Below are 14,179 nucleotides of genomic sequence, written 5' to 3'. Positions count from 1 at the left end.
GTGGCAGATTTCTTCGTTGTCCGTCTAGCCATCCTTCTGAGTGGCGAGGACAAGCCCTTGCTCGAGTGTGAGCAGCAGTGATTATTGTCAGTGATTGAATACGACCGTGCAGTGTGCGTGCTTGTGCGAGCGAGGGGTGTGAGGCAGTTTTGTGCTCCCAGAGCGTGTGCTCCTGGATGAGAGCCTGCACTAGCGTGCGCGCGTGTGGAGTGTGCAAGTGCTATCTATCGTGCAAGTGTTCAAGTGCCCACTCCTCCCAGAGTCGCAAAGTGCAGGGGGCGGGCCGGGCAGCAGGGGGCCTGGCCCACTGGATTCCCGCATGCTAGTTCCGGGGCGGTCTGGTCTAGAGGGCTTTATGCTCTGTCTGGAGGGTGGGGACTGGCGCGGGTAGAAAACGGGATGCCTCAGGCGTCGGGGCCGGCTTTCTGCCTCTAGGAGCCAGCGGGTAGTGCTGAACAAGACTCCTGTTCCGGAGCGGAGTAACCTGCCTGTGCCCGCTGCGACGCGCGCCCACCTCCCGGGGAAGGAACGGCGAGGCCCGGGGCCGTCTCCGCGATGGAGCGCGGGGCCGCAGCGGCGGCGTGGATGCTGTTGCTGGCGATCGCTGCCTGCCTGGAGCCAGTCAGTAGCCAAGGTAAGCAGCCACCTGCCCGCGCTACGCCACCCTACTCGCTGCCGATAGGAGTCGGGTGAGGGTGGGCAGCTGCGGAGCTGCTCCGGCTGAGCGCTCCGGTGACCCCAGGAGTGACGACTGCAGCGCCACTCTTCTACTGGTTGGGAAACGCGGTCGCAAGGGCTTCGGTGACAGCTCGTCCCACGGCGATCGTGCCTTTGTTCCCACGGGAATTAGTCCCGATCCCCAACGGTTTTCAGGATGGAACCTGGAGAATGGGGGTCTCCCGTGTGGGTCTGCAGCTTTCTTCTGGCTGGGGAGGGACGGTCCTCCACGCTGTCCCCAGAGCGGCTTTCCACCTGCAGCGTCCGGCCGGCGCGGGAGATCCGATCCCATCGCGCGCCCGGGGCCGCCGGCCAGAGCCTCCTTCCATCAGTGGCGAAACTCTGTCCCGCGGTGACCCCCATGAGACCGCATCTCATGATACCGATCGTTTACGAGCCCAGATAAGGCCGGGAGGTGGGATTGGCAGAGAGAGCGGCTGATACACTAGAGTACTTTCTTGAAGGATTTCCCTTTCCAGCCCGGAGCGGGTGCTTTTGTGTTGATGAATGGAGCTGGTTAGCTGCGCCTGAGTTTTGGGGCTGGAATGCAGAAAGTTTCGAATGTGGCTACAAACTTTTTCAAGTTGTCCCGGAGTTAGTTTTTTTTTTTTTTCCTTCCGCGAAATAGCAGAGAGAGAGAGAGAGAGAGAGAGAGAGAGAGAGAGAGAGAGAGAGAGAGAGAGAGAAGGGGGAAGGGGGATTATTTAGAATAGAAAACTGTAAGAGAAGAAAATGAAAGACAAGTTGAAAGGAATGGAGAGAACGGGAGAGAAAGTGAGGAAGGAGGGAGGGAGGAAGGAAGGGAGGGAGTGAGAGGGAGGGAGAGAGGGAGAGGGAGAGGGAGAGGGAGAGGGAGAGGGAGAGGGAGAGAGAGAGAGAGAGAGAGAGAGAGAGAGAGATAGAGAGAGAGAGAGAGAGAGAGAGGCGCGAGCTCTCTCCTTGGCTTTCGTTGCTAGGTAGCAGCCTGGAGCTGCGTGTGACCGACCACCAGACAGACAGAACGGACGCTGCTGCCACCGCAGGGACTAATCTGTCTGTGGGGATGGGCCAGTCCCCCTTTCCCCTCCCGCTCTTTCCCGTCGGACAACTTAATTGCCCTACAATAAAAATGAAACCCCTATTGTTGCAGGATTAGTCAAAGCAATAAATTGATTTCCCTAGATCACATATTGGGGTTGATGGGTGAGGACTGTGGAAGCCCCCATTTAGAGAGGAGAGAGGGGAGGGCTTGTGGATGGGCCGTGGCATGTATTCAAATGGTTAATCTGCTTTCTTTCCTCAATTCTTAGCATAAGCTCCTTAGAGGGAATCAAGTAAGTAATTATACAGCAGCTCCAAGCAGCACCCATCTCAGACTTCCTGGGAAGTTTGGAAGCGCCAACAAATCCACCAGGCTTGCAAAATCTTTCAAAAAGGAGGGGTGGGCAGCAAGAGAAGATGTCTAACAGTTCTTCCTTTGAGCACCTTTCTAAAGTATTAGAAACACTGAAAAAGGGATTTACTGTTATACTGTGTGTGTGCGCGGTAGGGAGAGTTCACAGTGTTTAGGGTAATATATCATATAGCCCCAGGGTTTACTGTACCTTTTTTTGCCCCTGTCTGGAAGGAAAGGTTGCTCACATTCTTGTGCTGATGTCCCCTTTACCACCGGAACATGCATTCTTCTCCCTATTTTGGTGTCACCATGTACCTAGATTTCCCTAAGTTCTTATCCATGTGAGTTATGAAAAAAACAAAACTGGGAGGCATTTTAAAGTTTTCAGCAGATAAAGCAATAATCACCTAACACATGGCTGAGGGCACATACATACATACATACATACATACATACATACATACATACATACATGTGTACATGCTCTTCAGGCTTTTTTCTTTTTTTCTTTCTTTTTTTTTTTTTTTCGGAGCTGGGGACCGAACCCAGGGCCTTGCGCTTGCTAGGCAAGCGCTCTACCACTGAGCTAAATCCCCAACCCCCAGGCTTTTTTTATTTGTTGATTTTGTTTTATTTGTTTTGAGACATGGTTTCTCTGTAGCCCGGCTGTCCTGGAACTCCCTCTGTAGATTTGGTTGACCTGGAACTCAGACCAGCTAGCCTCTGCCTCCTGAGTGCTGGGATTAATGGCATGCACCACCCTGGCATTCTTCTGGCTTCTAGACTAGAACTCAAGTCTCACCATTCTCGGTCTTGCTACTTGATTACTGTATTAATTTTTTTTAAAGATTTTTATTTATTTTACCTATGTGAGTACACTGTAGAGTGAGTACACTGTAGCTGCCTTCAGACACACCAGAAGAAGGTTTCAGATCCCATTACAGATGGTTGTGAGCCACCATGTGGTTGCCGGGAATTGAACTTAGGACCTCTGGAAGAGCAGTCGGAGCTCTTAACCACTGAGCCATCTCTCCAGCCCCTGTAATTAATTTTTTATGAGTCAGTGTCTCCATGTGTAGCCCAGGCTGGCCTGAATTATGACTTAGGCTGCTTGGGATCTTCTGGTCTCAGTTTCTTTTTTTTTTTTTTTTTTTTTTTTTTTTTTTTTGGTTCTTTTTTTCGGAGCTGGGGACCGAACCCAGGGCCTTGTGCTTCTGGTCTCAGTTTCTTGAGTCACCACTAAAGAGCAAAACACCTGGGGGTTTAAACTCCTGATACAGTAAGAGAACGTCTCAGGAGATTTATGACCATAAAAAGGTAAATTATGTAAAATACTTAGCCCAGTATACAGGATATAGTAAAAATAAACTGACTTCTGAATTATATTTATCAATATTTTTTTAAATACACAAAAAGAAATCTGTTTCTTTAACCTTTATTCATGTGTGTGGAAGTGCACATGCCTTACACATGTGGAGAGAAATGTGGATCCCAAGATCCAACTCAAGTGGTCAGGCTTGGTGGCAAGCATTTACCTGCTAAGCCATTTGGTCAGAGAGATTCTTAAAGGTTCCCTACTCACGGTTGTTTTTAGGATCCCCTAGATCTTAGAATGAATTTTGAAGTGATTTTTTTTCTTTACTTTTTATTGTTTAAGAATTGGCTCCCCGCCTTAAATTCTTGAATCCAATACCAATTTGGTTATGCCTTTAAGAGTCTGAACTTTTGTGATGATGATTATTCCTTGAGTGGAACCTGTAGTGAGTAGGCTACATTTTTTTTTTTTTTTTTTGTTGTTGTTGTTGTTGTTCTAACTTTGGTCTCTGCAACCTTGTTTGCTGTTGTATTTGTTTCAGGGTGGCCTCCTATTCCTATGCTTGGAATTCTTTCTGGTTGTCACAGGGTTCTGCCTCAACTCGTTTCAATCACCTCCATTTGATGGGAAAGGTCTTAGAGCTGAAAGGAACCTGAGTATCTAAGTCCCCATATTGTTTTATAGCAATGGTGATTAACCCAGTGGGGTGGAGAGAGGTCCCGAAAAGCCTGAAAGAATGGCGTCAGCTCCTGGCCTGAGGGCGTGCAGTGCTGATAGAGCCCTGATGGAGTCAGTTTCTCTGTGCTTATCTCCCTTTTTAGATGTCCCCACCCTCCTCAGTTGAGGCTTAGATTCCTTTCAGGTGACCCACACTTATCAGATGAAGCAAAGAATAACAAGTAGATGACCTTGGCAGACTTTAACAAGATTGGTTGTGCCAAACGGGCCGGAGGGCAATGGTTCTCAACCTTCCTGATGCTGTGACTCTAACACAGTTCCTCATGTTGTGGTGACACCCCCCTCCCACCCCCTACCATAAAACTGTCCTTATTTCTACTTCATAATTGCAAGTTTGCCACTGTTATAAATCGTAATGTAAATAGCTGATATGGAAGATAGCTGATATGGGGCCCTTGTGTAAGAATCATTTGATCTCTCCAAAGAGGTCGCAACCCACGGGTTGAGAACCGCTGCCATAGAGGAATGGCAGTCAAAGAGGCGTGTACTCACAGGTTAAGACAGCCTCAGCGCTTGAGCTTCCAGCTTGGTCTAGAACTTATGACACATCAGTGACCGTACACCTTCATCCAGATGCATTTTTAAAAACTCTCGTGCCCGTTAGTGCACACTCCTCAAACTCTGGATTTTGCAGTGCAGACTTCCACAAAGCTGAAGCTTGAGACTTAGACAGGATGATTTCTAGGTCCTGGTTAATGGACAAGATAATGGTTAGGTTCCAGCTAATCACTATCTAAGCACCTTATATATCACTATATAAGCACCTTAAGGACGCTGAAGCCTAAAACACGTTACATACATTTTTAACTATATTTAAAAATATTGATACCGGGGCTGGAGAAATGGCTCAGTGGTTAAAAGCACTGACTGCTCTTCCAGAGGTCCTGAGTTCAATTCCCAGCAACCACAAGGTGGCTCACAACCATCTGTAATGAGATCTGATGCCCTCTTCTGGTGTGTCTGAAAACAGCTACAGTGTACTCATATAAATAAAATAAATAAATCTTTAAAAAAATATTGATACCAAGGACCTAGTTATTTTCCAGCATTATGAAAACATTGTCAGGTTGGCTTTGGCCATTAAGTTTTATTGGTTAGAATAGGGTATCAAGACATCAGGCTCTTAGGAAATGTCCCTTCTTTTCATTCATTTTGGTTCTAGAGATCAAACCTTGGGCGTGGGGCACATTAGGCATTGTCCTACCCTGGAGCTCTATGTACCTCCAGCACACAAATAACTCAATTCAAAGCAAAAGGGAGCCAGGTGCGGTAGAGTCTTTTGTGTTTGTTTTTGTTTTTTTGAGACAAGTTCTCACTTTGTAGCCTTGTCTGGGATTAAGGGCATGTGTTGGAGTTTGTCTTCTTTTGTTTGTTTTGGATTTCTCTATAATATCCTTGGCTGTCCTGGAACTTACTTTGTAGATCAGGCTGGCCTTGAACTCAAAGATCCACAGATCTACCTGCCTCTGTCTCTCGAGCGCTGGGATTAAAGTCCATTATTCCCCGAGTGGAGTATTCTTTTAATCCTAGAATTTGGGAGGTGGGAACAATGGGATCAGGAGTTCTTGTCTAGCATTAGCTATCTAGGGCATTCTGGGTCAGCCTGGGCTACATGAGACCTGTGCTCCAACCCTACATTTTTACCCTCAAGTGGGGCAGGCAGAGAGATTCTGAGTGTGATTGTAGAACAGCTGCAAACCCACCAGATATAAAGCTCTGCTCTGGAATGGAGAAAATGAGGTTGAAGGAGCTCTCATAACTGCAGTGGTTTTCATGTTAACTTTGTGATCCTGAAGAAATAAAAGAAATTGCTGCTACAGTGATATGGTTTCCACCCATAATGCACTGGGGAGGTGGTAGCCAGTGAAGGAGTCGGGATGTCATAATTAAAATGTACTCCAACTCCACTTTATGGCTTTGAGATAATCATTGCCTGGTTTCTGGTTACCCCTTTCAGGACCTTTCTGGTTAAGGAAGATTTGACCTGCCTCAGGGTCAGTTTTGGGTTCCTCTTTGAAAATGATTAGTAGTGGTTTGTTTTGAAATGCCAAGTTCGCTTTTGTGCCTCACATTCTGTAGAGGTCCACGAAAAGAAGCTGGCAATGTTTGAGATTTTGGGTTAAGACTTAGTTTGAACCCCACTTTTCTTTCCTTATTGTCCAGGAAGTCCAGTGTAACTGCTCGAAGTGTCACGGGTCACTTTTCTTGTCTGTAAAATGGGCTCACCTTTACTTCCTAGAATGGTTGTATAGAGTAAATTAGGCCACGAGTGAGAACAGATTACAGTGACCATCACCATTAGTTTTTTAATAGAACTTGACTTCACAGCTAAGTGGTAGGACATTGGGTTACATGCCCAAAAGACTTGGGTTTGATCCACTACCAAAGTAAATCAATAAAACTTCTAGCATTGGCTGGAAATAATGACTTCACAAATTATTCAGGAATTGTATTGATAGAAACCTGTGGTAAACTGACTGAAGTCAAGGGAAGTTGAGATCCTGAAGTGAAAGGCAGCACACAGACATTTGTCTAATTTATATGAGGTTTTCATTTCTCTTGGTGTATCTGTAACCAAACCTTGGCGATTTCATTTAGTTCAGCACACTGTGTCATGCCTGTTTTGTTTTCTGATCCTGAGGTGACTCCATTTCCAGACATGTTCACTTGGTGTAAAATGGCTTAGGCGCTGCATCCTATCATGTCATCCACAGGGAAACAGAAAACATCGTCAACAGAAGTCTCAGTTGCATTTCAATGGCTTTGCTTAATCGTAAGCTTATTAGACAAGTTAATCACCGTACTCAGGGGTAGAAGTGTTCCCATAGGATGGGCTCTGCCGCACACCTGGTCCCAGACTCAGCAAAGTGAGGGCCATAGAGGGAGATTGGGGTGGGGCTATAAAGACAATGGTGGCCACAGGTTGAACTGCAAATCAGATATAAAACCTTATCAGACAAAATCGGTTAATGATGTTATTTTCATTTTGTATGTGAAGACAGATTGGAAAGACAGGGAAATCTCTCAAGAACTGGCAGTCCTGAGCTAACTCAATGAGCTGAAGGGAGGAAAGTATTAGAAACATTCTACGTTCCTGGAGTCATGCTGCAACTTTTAAAGTTGTTATTATCATTGCTACAACCATGGCCATACCAAAGATTAAATCTATAGGCTCCGGTGTGCCAGACAAGCACCTCTACCATACAGCCGCAACCCCAACCCACTGTTTAGAACGAGGGAAGGAAGATTTTCCTCTCTCTCTCTCTCTCTCTCTCTCTCTCTCTCTGTCTCTCTCTCTTTCTTTCTCTCTCTCCTCCTCCTCCCTCCTCCTCCTCCTTCTCTCTCTCTCTCCTCTCTCTCTCCTCATTCCTCCTCCTCCTTCTTCTCTCTCCTCTCTCTCTCTCTCTCCTCCTTCCTCCTCCTCCTCCTCCTTCTTCTTCTCTCTCTCTTTTCTCCTTCCTCCTCCTCCTTCTCTCTCTCTCTCCTCTCTCTCCTCTCTCTCTCTCTCTCTCTCTCTCTCTCTCTCTCTCTCTCTCTCTCTCTCTCTCTCTCTCTTCCTTTTTTCAAGGCAGGGTTTCCCTGTATAGCTCTGGCTGTCATGGAACTTGCTCTATAGCCTGGGCTGTCCTGGAACTCACAGATCTGCCTGCCTCTGCCTCCCAAGTCCTGGGGTTAAAGGTGTGAGCCGCCCACCACCCAGCCCCAAGTGAAGTTTTCTTCTTTGGAGGACCGTGGAGAGGAGAGGCTAGAGAGTGGGATTGATTCTTCACTCCACTGTAGGGACATCTTACCACGATGTCTTTTCTAGTTTATTTCATTTGCTTATGATTCTAGGACCGGGACCCTTTTCCAAGATCTTGATCAGGGTTACGGGAAGGAGAAGTATCTGGAAACAGGTTAAGATCTCTGTGGCGACAGAACATACACCTTAGTGTATATGGAGGAGTCCCTAGCACTTAGGTCAGGGACTTCCTCCATAAATGGCAGAAATTTTTTTCTTCCCAAATAAATGCACTTTATGTTGATAGTCACTTTGCTAGCCTTTAATTTAAATCTTATTTCTATAGCAGTTGCTAAGAGAATGGGGACATTCTCATTCCTAAAGCACAATAGTCGCCTGTGATTAAAAGGACAGGAAAAAAAAATGCAGTTTTCACTCCGAAACTTCAGTGTGTTTGGTCTTGAGCCCTCAGATCATACTGGAGCCCGAGGATATAAAAAACAGCGAGAAATGAAGTAAAGAAGGAAAATACCATTACCATTCTGTGCATTGAAAAGTTAAGCCGCGGTTACCATGGATACAATGGTTTGTTTACTGGCTATGGATCTCTGGGATCGCGGTTTGTAAGCAATAACTGGCGCTCTTTCAAGCATCTTTTCCGCCAGCCAGGGACTTGATGATTCCTGGTAACTTTGGAAGGAAGCTTTTATCACTTGCTACTGATGCCCGTACAGAGGCAGTGCACGCGCTTCTGAGAGTCCAGCTGGTGCCGGCCGAAACCTGAAAGAGATGGAGAGTAACAACAATCTGGTTAGCCTAGACTTTCTTGAATCCTCGTATAAAAACAATTGTCTTATAAGTATGAAGCATTTGTATGTACTTTGGACCCAATTTTGTGATTTTTTTTTTTAAATATCATTAACAAAATACTGAAAACCTTCCATGCCCTTAAATATGGTTGACTGTGAGCATCCAAGGGCTAGTTGACTCCGCAGGTTTTCTTGTGGTGTCCTGGACCCTTCTGCATCCCTCCATCCCACCCCCTAATCTTCCACAAGACTCCCGAGCTCCACCTATTGTTTGGCTGTGGGTCTCTATCTGCCTCCATCAGTTCTCAGGAGACAGTTATGCTAGGCTCCTGTCTTCAAGCACAGCCGAGTATCATTAATGGTGTCCAGGGTCGGCTCTCTCCCATGGGATGGGTCTCAAGTTGGGCCAGTCATTGGTCGGCCACTTCCTCAGTCTCTGCGAGTCCTTATCCTTGTGCATCTTGCAGGCAGGACAAATTTTGGGTCGAAGGTTTTGTGGGTGGATTGGTGTTCCCCTCCCTCCATTGGGAATCCGGTCTGGCTTCAGGAGGTGGTCACTTCAGTCTCCAGCTAGGGGCACCACCATGGTGCCCCTCTCCCAGGGTCTCCAGCTTGTCCTAGAGAAGCCTTCAGCTGATTTCCAGTCTCTCTCAGCCTTCTCCTACCACCCTCTCCCCACACCTGATCCCCAGCCTAGTTCCCTCCCTTCATCATCTCTGTCTATTTTATTTTCTCTTCTGAGTGAGATTAGAACTTCTTCCCTTGGGCCTTTCTTGCGTCTGGGTTGAAGCATGGTTGCCCTGTACTTTATGGCTAATTTTCTTTTTTTTTCTTTTTCTTTTTTTTTCGGAGCTGGGGACCGAACCCAGGGCCTTGCGCTTGCTAGGCAAGTGGTCTACCGCTGAGCTAAATCCCCAACCCCTATGGCTAATTTTCATAGGGGCTGGGCCTAGGTCCCCCGCTCACTTGTAGCAGATGTACAACCGTCTGTCCCTACCAAACTGGAGTGGGGCTGTCTCTGACTCTGTTGCCTGCCTTTGGATCACTTTTCCCTAGTGGACTGCCTTTGTCAGTCCTCAGTGGGAGAAGATGTGACTTGATGTACAGGACAGTTGACCCAGGGAGTAGTGTCGGTTTATGAGGGTGGGTCTGAGAGGAGAAAAGGGAAGGAGCTGTGTTTGGGATGTTAAGTGAATAAATTGTAGAAAATATTTGAGTCCGGTTTTCTCTATGTAGTTCTGGCTATCCTGTAACTCACCACAGAGACCAGGCTGATTTGCCTCTGCTTCTTGTGTGCACCACCATTATCAGTGGCTTTTTTATAAAAAGGGTCTCATGTTAGCCCAGGATAGCCTTGAACCTGCCAAGTGCTAGGATTGTAAGTGTACATTACCATATCCAACTCCTTTTTTGGTCTTTTTGAGACAGGGTTTTCATCCTATGGCCTAGGCTAGTCTGGAATCTATTATGTAGCCCATTCAGGCTGGCCTTGAATTCTTGGCACCCCTACCTCAGTAAATGAGTACAAGGATTACAGATGTGAATCATTAGGCCTGATGATACAGTTGAATGGATATATTTTATCTGGAATATGTCAATACTGGCTACATTTTAACCTTATTAAAGGGGAGAAGAGAAGTAGCTATTGTGGACTTATATACATTGTTTTAATTCTGATATCGGGAAAGGTGAAGTGATTAGTTTCTGTTTAAAGAAATTAATAGAAAACCCAACCCACACTGGCTAAAACAATGGAGTCTTCCCTGGCTCCTGGAGTGAAGTTCCGGTGAGGGTCAACGGGCATCAGGCTGACTTTCAGGCAGCTTTCTTATGGTTCTAATATGGCTGCCAGAGCAAAAGTGGGGAGGGGAGTTGAGGACATTGGGGAGGGGGGTCACATGTACTCTTGATCTTGTTTGAGGAAATCCAGCCTGGAAGGTTTCAGCCCCTTCTTTCCTTTGCTCTCCTCCCTCCTTCCCTCTGTCCCTCTCTCCTCCCCCCAGCACCCCCCACCTCCCCTGTCCTCTTTTCTTCATTTTTTTCCCCTTTTTCTCTTAGCTCCCTGCTATGTAGGCCAGCTTCGTCTTGGAACCTTTGACCCTCGGTGCTGGCTTTACAGGTGTGAGCCACCATTGCTTTGTTTCAGTTAAGCTTTTATTTTTTTCTCTTGCCTTTGGAGACAATGTCTCATGGATGACCCTGAAGTCCTGATATTTCGGCCCCTACCTCACCACTCTGGAGTAATAGACATGAGGCACCATGCAGGGCTTCCGTTATGTTCTTAAAAGTATAACCACTTCACTTCAATAACTTAGAATGCTGTAATTTCCAAGGACCCTAGGTGGATGGCAGCCAGCTCTGGCATATCACATATCACCAGGGGAGCTTTATAAAGCATATGTACTCACAGGCCAGAGCACATAGTCAGCCAAGGAGGAACGTGCATCTCGAAGAGTTTCCAGTTACCTTTGGGGATCAGACAACTTACGATAGCTGTTATGGGGGAATCCCCCTCATTTTTCAGTTTTTGAACTGAGACTGGGAGATGAACTTACGTTCGATGTAAATCCCTTCCCGTGGCAATCCACTCTACTGTGGCAACTCTGTTCTTCCATTTGAATGAGCTACAAGCAAAAGCATGTTTCCATCTGAGATGCTGTGAAGTGCTGCCCTCATCCCCGAGTGTCCCTTCCATGGTCAGCATGACAGATCCTAAACTTTGGCTGCTGTTTGCGTGTTCTACTTTGTGAGTTCCTTGATCACCCTAGGAACCCTTGTCACTCTAAAAAGTAAAAAAACTGGGAGAGGGTTCTGTTCCCATCCACTGAAGTCAGGATTTACCTCAACATCTCCAACAGAGCCCAGTGAAGTCAGGATGCACCATAGAGCCCATTGTCTTCTGGGATAGCCTTCTGTTCTGTGGTTGCAATGGCAGTCCATTTCCTTTACATCCTGAGTTTGCTGAGTCATCACCTCTCAGGGCAGGGGTGGGGGATGGGGCTCAGACCTCAGTCACTCCTTTCCTCGGCTTATTTCAGAATCATTGCTCAAGTCACATCCTTCGTACACCCTCAGCACCCTTGGCCTTCTTTCTTTCACTCTGTAAAACCCCAATCCTGGTTAATGCAAGTTCTGCACACCGACTTCTCTAGGTCTAAACACGGCAGGAGAATAACAACACAGAGAAAAGCTAAAGTCAGGAGATGAATCTCATTTCCTACATGTTCGCCCTGCCCTGGAACCTCCGACACGGCTGGCTTCGATGTTGCTTCTAACGAGTCCATGAGCCAACTCTGCTTTCTCTGTGAAAATAGAGAATGCCTCTCGTTTGTATAACAGTCTACCGCTTGCTTTCAGCCTGCATAGCATGTGTGCTGGAAGAAAGTCCTAGGTGCTAAGTTCCGAGCAGTTCAAGTTCTAGATCATTTTCAGTAGTTCTAGATCAACCTCAGCTGTTGCCTGAAAACTACTGTTTGCTCCGTCTCTCCTATCTTCTAACTGTTTTATCCCATTTCTCTTCTTTTGTAGACAGCCTGACTTTGTAGCTTGTAGCCCAGGCTGACCCCAGCTCAAACTGAACGTCCACCGAATCTTTACTGATTGGCTCACTTTTCCATTATGTCACTCATCATCTGAAGTATTAAGTTGCATAACTACGTACTTACTTACTTGATTGCCCAGTGTATACCAGTCTTTGGTTTCTATCCCCAGTGCCATAAAAACTGGATGTGGTTGTATACCTGGGATCCAAGAACTTGCAAGATTAGATGCAGGAAAGTCAGACATTTAAGGTCACCCTTAAAGGATGAATCTATATCTATCTCTATCTACATGAACTTCTGTTTCAAAACAAGGAAATAAGTGAACATACAAACATAAGAAATTTTCAAAAAGGCCCGTGTTATAGCTCAGTGGAAGAGCACCAGCCTGCCTAACATTGCACAAAGACTTGGGATTCAACCTCTAGTACTAAAAAGGGGTGGAGCATTTTACACTAACTAATTTTGCCAGTCCTTAGGTCTTAGGGTCTCTAGGTCCTGAGGAAAGAAAAGGAAGATTGTTGTCTTAATCAAAGCAAGTGGCTTAGCAACAGTGTTTCTGTCCAGCCAGACCCTCCACAACCCCCACTCCACCCACTGGTGACCCCCCAGTGCATTTGAGAGTGGCTGCTTCTTCATTCCTTTTTAAACTTGCCCCCCAGATCCATGGTTATACTGTGGAATACCCCTGTACATACACAATGTATCATTCTGCCATTTTTTTTTCACTATACATTTTGATACAGTAGCTTTTACAGAAAAATAAGCCAAAGTTTTTCCATGTTCTGTTAGTGGACTGTCATTCTGTATTTAAACAGAGCACAAAAGAAAGCTGTCTGGGACCATGGTAAGCTGAAATAGCAGCTAAGACAAAAGGCCCTCTGAAGAGAGGAGTGATTTTCCAACTCTGGGAGGCAGCTGGCTGAGGTGGGAGGGGCCTCCGAGTGCCCAGTCAAACTCCCATGAGTCTTATTTCTGATGGATGAAGGAAAAATAGGCCTGATGAAAGGTCTCAGGCTGCTGATGAAGCCCAAGGCTACTTGTCCTGTGGTCACAGACTTTTTAGTCAGGTGTTGGGAAAATGGTTCAATGGTAAAAGTGTTTGTTGTCTTGCAAGCATGAGCTTAATTTCCAGCACTCATGGAGAAAGGATTGGGAGAAGCAGAGAGACCATCCAGCCTAGGGTAAGTAGTGGGCAGTAAGTCCCAGGGTGGATGGCTCCTCAGGCTGACCTCTGGCCTCTATGTACATGAAAATAGGCTGGAGTCAGGGGAATGACCAAGTCACATGCATTTATGGGTAAAGAAGCTGAGAAAATGAGCTTAGTTATAATGACTGATTTTTAAGTGTCTTCTGTGTACTTGGCATGTCCCTAGTGGATCTGTAAGAAGAAAGGGAAAGATGGTTCCTCTGTGCCCACTCAAACAAACCCCTTCACTTGTATTGTGGTGAGGTGACCCCATTTCAGAGACTGGTGTCTGGGCAGCTCAACCTTTGGCCTTCCACTTCTGGCAGTTTCCTAATGCATATTCCATATGTTGATGGTGACTTTGCCATATTGGAACCAGGAGCTATATAACATACAGATCTCTGATGTTGAAAAAAGTACACTTCTCCTCGCCCAGTCTCCCCCCCATGCTATGTAAATATTTCTATCTGTTGAGAGTTTTTTTTTCCTAACTGTCATTTTGTCACCTTGAAAAGTGTTTCCTCCATTTTTATGTGATTTTCTTTTTTTTTTGTTTAAAGATTTATTTATTTTATTTTATGAGTACACTGTAGTTGTCTTCAGACACACCAGAACAGGGCGTCAGACCCATTACAGATGGTTGTGAGCCACCATGTGGTTGCTGGGATTGAACTCAGGACCTCTGGAAGAGCAGTCAGTGCTCTAACCTCCGAGCCATCCCTCCAGCCCGTGATTTTCAATTCAAACTCTCTATAAGTTAATCAGAGCTCTGTTCC

General features: G+C 46.1%; 1 protein-coding gene across 1 annotated transcript in view; it reads left to right on the top strand.

Annotated features, from left to right (window-relative positions):
• Positions 1-433: 433 nt before the first annotated feature.
• The window catches only part of Lrp2 (LDL receptor related protein 2), a 157,388-nt gene continuing 143,642 nt past the window's right edge, over positions 434-14,179 (top strand). Inside the window, exon 1 of the mRNA NM_030827.2 lies at positions 434-634. Within this exon, the coding sequence (NP_110454.2) occupies positions 556-634 (79 nt within the window). The 5' untranslated portion in view covers positions 434-555. The remainder of the gene's footprint in view (positions 635-14,179) is intronic.

Source organism: Rattus norvegicus, chromosome 3 (genome assembly GCF_036323735.1).
Source record: "Rattus norvegicus strain BN/NHsdMcwi chromosome 3, GRCr8, whole genome shotgun sequence".
Taxonomy (NCBI): Eukaryota; Metazoa; Chordata; class Mammalia; order Rodentia; family Muridae; genus Rattus; species Rattus norvegicus.
The sequence above is the reverse complement of the archived record's forward strand: the minus strand, read 5'-3'. Positions and strand labels throughout refer to the sequence as shown.